General features: G+C 32.6%; 1 protein-coding gene across 1 annotated transcript; it reads left to right on the forward strand.

The window, feature by feature from the left end:
* The first annotated feature begins 3,521 nt into the window (after positions 1-3,521).
* LOC128222597 (uncharacterized) lies at positions 3,522-7,460 on the forward strand. The gene is made up of 3 exons (XM_052931693.1): positions 3,522-3,636; positions 5,201-5,454; positions 6,727-7,460. The coding sequence occupies exons 1-3, from the start codon at positions 3,624-3,626 to the stop codon at positions 6,808-6,810; spliced, it is 351 nt and encodes a 116-aa protein (XP_052787653.1). The 5' UTR covers positions 3,522-3,623; the 3' UTR covers positions 6,811-7,460.
* Positions 7,461-13,192: the final 5,732 nt, after the last annotated feature.

A 13,192-nucleotide genomic window follows, 5' to 3' on the forward strand; every position in this document is an offset into this window, starting at 1 on the left:
CACACACAAGTTTTCTATAATAATGAAATGGATTTAACGAAAGCATAGCTTATAGAGTTTTTCTCCCTTATCACATCATTTAACGGTAATGCAATTTTGATGGGGGTATGGCTTGTTTGCGGTGTATGCATTTGTGTATGTGGCTCAAGTTGTTTTTGGTGTTTTATTTGCCTATTTGATGTTAGTATTTTTGTGTCTATACATGTAGTTCATTGTCGTTTGGACCCCTAGCTTTGTGCCCCTTAACAGCGTTTATTTCGGAATTATCGACTACTGGGTTTTGTCCCTGTACTTTTCATTGTATTATTGAACGTTATATATATTAACAATCTTGATTTTAAATCTAAAGCAATAAGTTTTTGTAGAGTTTCATAAAATAAAAAAAAACATATACCGGTACATAAAAACCATATTTTAAAATTCAATTGTTGACTCCCCTAACAATAATGCCAATTTTCTTTTCAACATATTTTCTCTTTTTTTGGCTGCACAAATTGTTGCCTTTTATCTGATCTACATTCATACAAAATGATTGGGTAAACTCCTATTTATACGTGTTTCCTCTTTTTTGCAAGTTTTTGTTGGCATCCCTGCCCTAAGCAAAGTGTGCTAATATGAAGGTTATTCGGCCTGTAGAATACGAGTTCTGTTGTTCACAATGCATGGAACTATTAAAACCAATTCAAATTCGCAAGAAGGGAGAGGATAATCATATTGAAATATCATTAATCGCCTTTTTTTATATATATTCAGCCAGCCATTCAGGATGACTTTCATTTCATCAATTTTCTAAATCGTTGCGAAACATAATTTCTACGTAGTTGAGTTTCATACTGAATACCTCATGTATAAGTCGCTTTTAAAACAAGTCATGCGTCAAATGGAAATACATACCTGATACTTAAAGAAATACTCGTATTTAAATACATACACATGTATAACAAACATCAATTTTAACTGATAAACCTTTAACTACTTACTTAATTATGCATTTATTGAAAATATTAATTGATGATAACAAGTTTATAACCGTGCGTTAATAGCTGAAAACGCACACATGACTCTTGGGTCCTGAAAGATAAACAGTGATCAACTATCATCACATAAGGTAGAAATGCCGTGTATTCTGCATCTATGTTTCAAACTAAACACGGTATCCTCTAAATAAGAACCAATGATTCCGATATTTACTTATCATTTTCGGTAAATAAAATCAATGGTATTAATTGTTGTACTGCTTATTTAGGAATAAGAGTGCACCTTTAAGGCGATATAAGGCGACATGCTTATGTATTTGGGGAAAAATCCTGTTCTTTTAAATAAGATAGTCTGCTTGGTAAGATTTTTCATGAATGGGTCAAGTTTTTAAACACGGATGTAAGGAGAAACCTATTTATATAAGTTCAGCGCTTAGTAACATAAATCACGCTACTCCTCGGTTGTTGCCAACATTTCTAAAGTGTTAGCTCAACTAACACGGAAATTGTGGAAAAAGCTGCATTTTGTCCGGTTACACATCTATTTATTAGTGAACGTGTTTTGATGTAAAAGGTCTGATTTTGTTAAAGCGTCTGGTGGTGTTTATTTTATGGTAGGCTATTATTATTAACTTTTTCCCTTTATATGATTAAACGCATTACCATTTATTTATAAAGTAAACATTAAATTAGACATTGTTTTCATCGTTGAAACTCACTTAATTTACAAAATACAGTCGTGCCAAGTCAAGCTCAAAACTGCACTTATTCCGCAAATATTTATATAAAGTAAACATTATAATTTATGTGTTACTGTTTTCATCTTTGAAATTCACTTTATTTAATGTGTACACCTTCAATATACAGTCGTGCCTAATCAAGCTCAAAGTTAAATAGCGTACTAGCATTTGTATAGCTTTCATATCCACCCCATATGGACTAATGCAGTAGGATATTTGTCATTGGAAAAACCCAAGGCCATAACAAAGTATGTTTGTTTCGGGTAACCTGAACCTAAATATAAGAAGCCGCCGACCCTAGGATTTAAAAAACCACAAAAAAAAAAAAAAAACCACCGGGGATTCCCATCATAAACATTTTTTTTTCTTAAACATAAACTGTCATTAATTTTTTAAAGCTTTAAAACAACAGCAATATATGAGTGATATTTGCAAGAAATAGTGTTATTTGCAAAACAAATGATTTCGGCATAAAGAATATTTGAAAATAAAATATTGCACTTTTTTAAATAGAATCCCTACGAAGTGATTTTGGGGATGTTCCCCTATTTAAGAAATATTACACACCACTGAGGGTCATATGACATTATAAGGACCGGCCAGTCAGCCCCGAAGGTGTAACGCCTTGGTCCATTCAACTTCGGGGGCTGACTGGCCGGTCCTTTTAATGCCATATGGCCCGAAGTGGTTTTTAAATATTTCTTATATTATACCGAACATTTTATATAACCATTCAATATTTTTAAAGCACTTTAGATGTGTTTTATTAAACATAGCTTAAAGTAAATGTTTACTTGCGACAACTTTTGCCGTTGTGAATAAAGCAAGCCACACTTACCAGTTGTATGACGTCAGCGGTCCATATTACATTTTGGGGAGGTCCGGACTGGCCAAAAATATCATTTGGACAGCTGACGTCATAAAACTCGATATTTATCAAAATACAGTGATATACGGACCGATCGACTTTATAAATACAAAGAAGGGACACATTTATGTAAGGTATAATATTCAAAAATATTTTCAGGCCAAATTCGCTTATGTTTTCCCTGTAAATAGTTCACATTACGATCTTTATGACCAAGCAACGAGCATAAAACGAAATATCATAAGATCTGGAATTAAGGTTAAATTATTTAGTGAGTGGCCAAAATCAAATTGAACTTTTGTTTGCAAAATCAATTTCAAGTTCCGTAAGTGACCAAAAAACTCCAAATAAGGCTACACACTTTTGTAACCACAAACACATAATTATTTAATTCGATAAAGCGTTTGTTCGATACGTGCGTTTATAAGCTTAAAGTTTATGCTACAGTATCATTGATATAGGCTTTACATTCATCGACTCGCACAAGTCAAAAAGGTTATATTCGGGTCATTACTTATAGTATTAATAGAGACCTTATGTAGCCGTATATAGTAATTTTGGCTCCAATACATAATTCTTTTAGGTTAATGTAAACTATATTTATACTGATATCTGCATATTAACTTTTTGCCTTTTAAGGCAGTAAGGTATTGGAAAGTAATTGTTTGTTGTTTCAGGTTACACAATTAAGTATGAGATTCGGATGTTCGATTGAGCAAGGTCAATAGACAGCGTCTAAAGTTATAAAAGCGGAGCGTCTAAAGTTATAAAAGCGGGGTATAGTGTTAAACAAATATCAAAAGCATATGCTAATGACTAATTGTGTGTGAAAGTATGCAATTCAATAATGACTAACACAACGTTTTTTTCGTTTTGGCCTTGAAAAACTTAGGTTAATTCCCTCGTGAATCACCAGGGAAAACATGATATGGTTTCCCATAACGCAATTTTGTGAAATTCAATTTCTGAAAATCAAAGTTAACAAAGGACTATGTCACTGATCATTAGTCGTTGAATGTGAAGCACTGAGCGCGGAAAATGAGTTGCGAAGGTATTTTCTTTGACTTTTTTTTATCATTTGTATTTCTTTTAAATTAGTATCAGTAGAATTATTCGTTTATGATGATGATGATGATAATGATGATGATGATTATTATTATTGTTATTATCATTTGTATTATAATTATTATTATTATTATTATTATTATTATTATTACTAATTATTATTATTATTACTAATTATTATTATTATTATTATTATTATTATTATTATTATTATTATCATTATTATTATTATTATTATTAAGTTATTGAACCGCTTTTGATATACATAAAGATAATTATTTTCAGTATAAAGTACATTTGAATACAGTAACAAGAAATATATTTTTTATCATTGTAGATTACGAATGTTTGTAAATCCAATTAAACAAGACGATATTCCAGCAATTATTTTCCACGTTATGAACGCTTTCCGTAAACTAGTTAGAATTGAGATTAGTTTCTTTTTCTTTGTGTATGCTCATGTTACTTAGTTTTTATACAAAACCTTATGAAGCGTTATTATTAGACACGCCCGTCTGTGTTTAAATATTAGACGATGCACTTAAGATGAAGTATTAAAAAGCTATCTATTCTGTTCTGTCCATCATAACTATTATCATCATCATCGTCGTCGTCGTCGTCGTTGTCATTACCCTCACATTTTCAATATTATCATCGTCATCGTTGTCATTATCCTTACATATTCACTGTTATAATCGTCATTGTTGTCATAAAAAGCATATTTTCATTGTAATAATATTCATTTTTTTCATAATTATCACATCATTACTGTCATCATCTTCATCATTGTCATCATCTCATCATTGTTGTCATTGTTATAATAATCATCATAGCATTATTTTCATCCTTGTCATCATTGTCATAATCATCATATCATTATTTTCATCCTCGTCATTGTTGTAATAATCATCATATCATTATTTTCGTCCTCGTCATTGTTGTAATAATCATCATATCATTATTTTCATCCTCGTCATTGTTGTAATAATCATCATATCATTATTTTCATCCTCGTCATCGTCGTTATAATCATCATATCAGTATTTTCATCCTTGGCATTGTTGTCATACTCACCATATCATTATTTTCATCCTTGTCATCGTTGTCATACTCACCATATCATTAATTTCATCTTCGTCATCATCATATAATTATTTTCATCCTCATCGTCGTTGTCTTAATCATGACATCATTATTTTTATCATCTCCATCGACGTCATTATGCTCACATCATCAATATTATCGTCGTTGACATAATCATCTCATCATTATTGTCATCATCGTCATCGTTGTCATAATCATACCATCCTTTTTATCATCATCTTCATTGTTGTCATTATCGTTACATTATCAATATCATAATCGTTGTCGTAATAATCACATATTCATTGTCATCATTTTCATCGTTGTTATTATCCTCACATCATCACTGTCATTGTTGTCATGGTCATCACATCACCATTGCCATCATCTTTATCATTTGTAGCAGCTTCAACAATATTGCCATTAACTTCGGCAAGGATCGTAGTATGTGTTTTTTGTCTTTTTAGTATCTGTGTTGTCGGCTAACCAGCTGCATCCTTTGATTATTGCGTTCTACCTGGAGAACAAAGAAGTCATTGATGCCTTCCTTCTCAGCTCGCTAGATGCTGCGCAAACACTTGTTCAGCAGTTTATGCCAATCTTCACACAATTCTTCTCAATCTTACTGGAGACTGGCAGCAATCTGCTCGGGAATTTTAATATTGTCCTTGGAATAACAAAGGTTCCCTTGCAGGTTATCTTCGGATTCGCTCAGGCCAATGTAAGTTTATATTAATATTTACATTGATATAGTGTTTACGCTTACAATGTGATTGAAAGTAACGTGTCTTTTATGTCAAGCATGTTTTTACACATGCAAAACAAACTTAAAATGTGCAAGTGTCTGTATGCCTTGCCTTTACCGTGTGCCTAGTTACACGATCTTTGTTAAATTATGGCTACTAAGCTGGTACGTGTAGAAAAGTAATTCCGATTTCTTTATACATATACATATAGTTCGTATACGTTTCGACAATAAAGTTCTACATATCGACGAATTATAATCTTTAAGTAAATATGTTGAGTCCAGAAGTAGAGGTTTATTGTTTATGTATTTTTATCTTTATTTAAGTGGTTCGATCATTCAGCAATACACAATATATTTCGATCGTCACCTAAATCATTCTCAAACGGCATCGAATGCAGAACGGCAAAAGTCTCTCTCTATATATATATTAACATAATGATTTAATTCAAGTCCGACATTCACACGCTAATACCATTCAATCAAGGGACCCTGCAATGGTCAAGCAAGGGGAGTGACCCTCAAGTAAACCTCGGTCTACATTGACATCTACAAGTGGTCAAGCAAGGGGAGTGACCCTCAAGTGATCTATATGTATTCGCAAACCTCGGTCTACATTGACTTCTACAAGTGGTCAAGAACAGTCATAATCAGTATATAATATAAATGTGAAGTCATAACGTATCTGTTTATTGGTCTATACATTAAATGTGTACGATATAATAATACTGTTGAATCTTTACTGGCAATTTAAATAAAATAAGAAATCCATATTTTTTACATTATTTGCGTGGTCATATTGATTTTTGTATTATTAATACGGGATAAAACTCATTTTTTTAATATTATCAATATTTATATACAAAATTACAGAAACAAGCTCAGTAGCCAAAAGTTTAAACATAAACCCCTTTCAATGTTACAGGATAAACGCCGAAGATATAGAACACAAAAAAAAACAAAAAAAAAAACATAAACATGAATCAACAGCACAAAACTCCACAAACAACATCAAATTAGATGCTAACATGTAATTATTCTCTGATTTTCTGTATGTCTGTATATAATGTTAACCCGGGAAAGTTGATGCCAACCGATGCATATATTTTATTATAATATTAACGATTCTTTTTTATTATCAACATCTTATAATTAGAGATAAATGAACGCCATTACCACGTACATGTGTATCGCAAAACTATCTGTCGAAAACTGTCGAAACACCGTATGCTCTGGTTATATCTTCAGCCGGTGACCTTCACTGTTGCATTACTGGCACTACCTGTGATCTGGATGTGTCGACACAGGATTCGAAGCTATCTAATGAGATAGAGAACGCGCCATTGTGGGGCAACAATGTTTGCGATCTGGATGTTTAATCACAGGACATGGCGCTATCTCGGGTGTAAGAGAAACGGGCAATTGTAGAATAACAACACTATCTTAGAATATAATCGTATAATTATGATTCCGCCCTATCGAGTCTACGACAAAGGGCCTTCTATACCATATAGTTCACTACTTGCTATATTTTATGATTTGAGGTAGTCCATCCATCATCATCACAAACATTTGCTACTGATAAAGTTTCATTTTAAAGTTTTAATATATTCACTGAGAGTGTTTTATTATATTGGCATTATTTTTTCATTTTTTGTATTTTATTATATTTTACGATACAAATTAATACACTTGCTACATAATCATTGTGAAATTTGTCTTATTAACTCCGTTTGATATATCAATTCCAAATAGTTGCGTAATTACGGTGTTATTGAAAAAAATGTAATTTATGCAAAAACAATATATTAGTTGATACAGATGAAACATAGAAGTATGTCGACTATATATCTTAAATGCATTAACACATCTTTGCATCATAAAGATGGATGGCCTACCTTAATTTTTTATTTAATGCATTATGTAATATTTCCAATATTATGAAATAAAAAAAAATCGTCCGAAAATGTTTGTTTTATTCATAACAGGGGCTCCGTATATTTAGATTTAATTGACACTCCAGAAGTAGAGCTTGCATTAGTAGAAATATACCACAACCCATTACGACAAGCTTGTTTGACATAGAAGGACAGTACCTATTCCAGGAAAATAATGAGCATAAATACAAACTGGAACAGCTGCATGTAAAATGTGGTTTTGGTCATTCATTTCACTCATCAGCAACAAAAACCACTGAAGTTTTATGGAGTTTACAGGCATCACAATATAACAAGTTCACAGATGACTCAATACCATGACAAGCTCATTTGATACATTCGATGTATTAAATAAACCGTATTATGAATATTCCTGCTATTGATGTCGGAATGATCGATTGAAATATTGTCATAATTGTTTTTACATAATATATGTGTATGCTTTGCATTTATTGTACATTCTTTTATGTATCTCTACAACACTTAACCGGTCGGCACTGTGTGAATTAAGTCACATGTAAAGAGGTCGGAAAGGTGTGCAAGATTTTAGAAATTAAAAGCTCAGATCAGATCATTTATTTACCAATATCGTTGTATTATTGTCCAGCAAACCCAACGATATCAGTATATCGTTTGCCATAGTGTGTGTGTGTGTGTGTGTGTGTGTGTGTGTGTGTGTGTGTGTGCGTGCGTGTGCGTGTGCGTGTGCGTGTGGCACAGTCAATGCAGTGTTTTGTTTTAGTTTGAAATGCTCAAAAAGCATAAACATTATTAAAAAAACATGCATTCGACAACTTCAATAGCCTTGCGCTTTGCATACCAATGGAAGAAGTATGAGCTGATTAGCACAGGGCTTTCTACAGAATAACTGTACTAACTGTGTTAACCAGAACGGGATATGTCTATTGAGTGAAATTACATAGATCACCTTACCATGGAAATGAAATAAACAGAAAGCAAAAATGGAATATTCAAGCGAAAAAAACAAGCTCATTAGCAACAAGTTTAAACAGTAACCCGGTTTAATGGTACTGGGTATACGCCAAAGACATAGAACATAAACACAAAAAAGCACAAACAAGAAACATGGAAAAACAGCACAAAACTCCACAAACAGCACAGTGCATACATACTAAATATATGCAAAAACTAGGTATGTTTATCAAGGATTGTTAGGTGTTTAGTATGTATTCATATTTTTTTCCAACAATAGCTGATTTATGAAAGTGGCATTCGCTGCTTGTCATAGAGCATGCCTGACAAGTAAAATGCCCACAGGGAAGAAACACTATACTCGTTTTGTTTGTAACACAACTTCAGCAAATGTGTCGTTTTTGTCTTTGCAACTGTACATAACTAAACTCAGTATCAATATTAGCAATACCATTTAATAGGTTGCCATCTTATAGTTTATTTTAGAATTGTTATAACCTGTTTTTTTATATCAAAATACCTTATTAACTATTTTACTTTTGGTCTAAAGTTTACATTTTCTTGGGACATATGCTATAATTAGTACGACCGTAAAGAAATAAAATTGAACACAAGTACAGAGGGCTTTGTTATCACTTTATTGGTAGATTTCATATTTTCCGATAATAGTTGTTCTACAAAGAAGACATTTGCTTGTGGTAGTAGAGCATGTGTGACAAGTCAGTTGGCGACATACACTTATACACGTTTTGTTCTTAATAACCAATGAACAAATGTTTTTGTATCCTCGAGTATTTTGTTGTTGCAATTGTTGTCGCGTTTGTTTCTGTCATACTGAGATGATACCATAGAATGTCGCCTAGTGGGGATGCTCTACAAAATATGGATAATAATCGCATTTCAGCCTAAAGGTTAACTTCTGTATCTCTATCACAACGCTGCGAAATGTTACTCATGCCCATTTTTAAACTTTTCAAGTCAAGTTTTTGCTGCTTAACTAGTGACAACAGGTCTCCGGTCTTCTGTTTCGGTCTGCAAATCATGTTTGGACGTTTGATGAAAATCGTTGTATCATGTTACATCTTCACACCTTGATGAAGTAGTGAAGATGAAGTTTTCATGACACGTCAAATGTGTGCTTGTTACTCGAGATCTGTGTTTTGATGAGTTTCTTTATTTGTTACAATTGAAATTAACAGTGTGGTATACGAGCTTCCAAATTACAAACCAAGCTTTAAGACAGACAGACAAACAGACAGACAGACAGTTTATTGACTTGCACATAGTACATCGTCACAACACATACATGATATAATACAATTTGTCAACGTGAATGAGCAATGATAATACACAATAGTAAATACACGTTACAACATACAAATATGTAAACACACACACACACACACACACACACACACACATACACACACAAAGACAATAAATGAGAAGGTGAACGTGGTTTATAAATGAAATTAAGTATTGACATTTAGTAAGCTTGATCTTATTTTAAGAGATTCTTAAACAAAGATACATAGTTTTATAAGTTCCGTTCTGTTAGTTGAATTTATTAACTGGATATATTTAAATACTGACACTTGATAATTTTGACATCAACTGAATGTATTGATGCATGAATGGTATTCGGGTAATAAGAGCTTATATTTATAATGCAACAGTAAAAAGGAATTATTTCGATTTTACCAATATGCAAAAGATTGAAAATTTGAAAAAGATGTGATAATATCAAAATGTTTTTATTATGAAGTGAAGTGATTTCTTTTGTTTTAAGCGTTTGAAAAGACGAAAGTTTTCATGATGTTTAAATTTTGTTTCACGCGATCATTGCATAAAAATTGAACTTTTCTCATATACAACTTATGATTATAATTTCCGTTTTGAGATTTATTCAAAAGTAGGCAGTGTAAAGAGTTCACATATGCATGAACATCTTAAACATAAAATAATGCATAAACTATCTGAGTCATTAAGTACAAACACGAGCAAAATATTTAAATAGATATAATTTCCAACATCCCCGATTAAATAACGCAATGGGAATGGCAAAATTAATATTGTGGCATAACCCTGTTTAGGCTGAAGTTTGATTCGCACTAAAGAAATTGCTTAAATTTCGAAACGGTGAATCAATATCATACTTTCTACTTGCGCTGTTTGTGCATAAACATCATACTTTACAATTTAATTTACTTTCCTAAAAAGGTGTGCTTATTTGGCTTTTGAATTACGATATATTTTGTTCACAGTACATCAACATATTGAAAATATTTCAATTGCGCAAGAGGGGAATGTACTTTTTATATATTCAGCCAGAGATGACTTCAATATCATTTCATCAATGTTCTAAATCGTTGTGAAATATCCTTTGTAGTGTAGTTGAATAACATACCCCTAACCTCTCCCATTAACCGCTCCAGTAGCCATGCGTTAAATGGGAATACATCCTCGATACTTAAAGCAACATCAAGCGCCATGCGTATACAGTTGGGGAAACATTATATTTTCCTTTTTATAGACTGCTTGGTAGAATCTTCCACAGATGGGAAAAAAATAAACACGGATGTAAAGAAATACTAATTTATATAATTTCATGCCTAGGGAAGCAAATCTAAAGCTACACCTTGGTTTATTACAATCCGTTCTTTGATTTTGAGCCCGATTATTAAACAAAATACGCAACTCTCCACCAGTGCTTTAGCGTCACATGCTGGTTAAGGTTTTGCATGCAAGTATCAAATTTGTTTGCGCAGAGGAGTGAGAGAAATTAAAAAAGACTGTTTGATTGTCGAAACAACGCATGAAGCAGCGAAAAAAATAAATAAACGCATTGCAATGGTTATGCCGTTTTAGCGAAGTTAAGTACATGAAGGGAGACATATTTGATATTGGATACATTCTTTTGTAAGTTTATACTGATATGTTTGAGCTAGATTGTGCCCGTATTTGATAGTCTATTGTATACGCTTTAATCCATTTTGTGAGACCATTAGAAAATCTCTCTGGTTGAGCTCTAGCCAACAACTTCTTTTGTGAAAGGAAGAAACGTATTCCACTTGACCATTAACTCTTAGGGCATATTTTATTAGGTTGGAAATACGTTGTACTTTTGTAGTCTATATTCGAATCGATGTCGAAATTGAAGAGAAGTTGACTTTGGTCAGAGATATTTAAATGTTTATGAGGTAATAGCAACAATTATAAGTGGAGATATGTTTATGCAGATGCAGTTTGACTTTTTCGTTTTGTGTTGATCGATTTTTCTTTATTAGGTTTTAACCTTTAAATGTCACTTTGCTTGTGTGTGGTTACGGCCATAGCCCCGAATTAACTCAGGAACTTGGTTAACCTCTTTTATCATCATCTTCATCGCTGTCGTTTTCCTCACATCATCATCATCATCATCATCATCATCATCATCATCATCATTATCATCATCATCAACGTCATCGTCACCATCATCATGATCATCATCATCATCATCATCATCATCATCATCATCATCATCATCATCATCATTATCATCGTTGTCATCAGCGTCATCGATGACAAAATCATCACATAATCACTGTCATCATCATCATCATCATCATCATCATCATCATCACTATTGTCATTATCGTCACATCATCAACATCAACGTTGTCATAGTCATCATAACACCATCATCATTTGTTCTATTTGGCCGTGTGTAGGCGGCAATCGCATCATGTATTGGTAAAACTCTTTTTCAAGCATTTGTGGTCTGTTTGTAGTGTTTGAGAATGTGGTTTTTATACGTTTTCTCCTTGTTTATTGTCGTTTGGGCATTTCTAAACTGGGTTTCTTTTTAAATATTTATTTGGCTTCTTGGCTTGTAGTTGGTATTTTATTTTTGTAGTTGTGCATTTCCTTGTATTATTAACCCCAACCCTTTCTTGATAAAATTGCACTTATTCCGCAAATATTTATATAAAGTTAACATTATATGCGTAACTGTTTTCATCTTTGAAATTCACTAAAGTTGTAGTGTACGCCTTTAAAATATAATCGTGCCAGGTCAAGTTCGAAATTAAATGGCGTTTCAGCATGTTTTGAATTTCTCATATCCAACCCGATATGGACTATTACAGTAGGGTATTTATCATTGGAAAATCAACTTTGTTCATATTTGCAATGTCATTCTGTCACGTTACGAACTTAAGGACCAATCAAACAAGTGTCACAAATCCAATAAATCGTTTTGTTTGCAATATCAAATAAACGTTCTCTCAACTGACCAATAAATTTCTATGTTTCGAAAAAAAGAAGTGTTTAGTTGATAAAGCGTTCCATTGCCAACTCTGAAACTTAAACGGTTTACGCGATCTTATCGATTTCTCATCTCCGTGCAAAAGTAGCGTTAATATAGGCTACTTTTCCTGGAAGCTTGGCAAGATTAAAAGCAGATAAGAATTAAAGAATTTATGAGGGTCATAAAGTGAACCGGCTCTATATAATCATGTTCGATGGTTATACTAAGGTTTAGACGGGTTTTTTTAGTCTTAGCTGTTATACAGAGGAAAAGATGGTTGACAAAATATAAATACTGATTTCGCAAATCATATCGAATTAACTGACTGTGTAACATCTTAAAACCCGTGTCTTCTTTGAAGTTTACAAAGAAATTTAGGGCGTTTTTGTTTGTAATAAACTGGTTTCGGTTTTATATTGGTGTATTTATTGTTACAGTTTTAAATAAAACTAAAAGCAGTTTTATCTTTTTTAACGAAAACCGAAATCGGTTTTTGAAAATATCTAAACCCCTGCTTGAGGCGGTTTATCGGTTTGTTCCATCCGAAAACAAGCTT

This window comes from Mya arenaria, chromosome 16, assembly GCF_026914265.1.
Source record: "Mya arenaria isolate MELC-2E11 chromosome 16, ASM2691426v1".
NCBI classification, from domain to species: Eukaryota; Metazoa; Mollusca; class Bivalvia; order Myida; family Myidae; genus Mya; species Mya arenaria.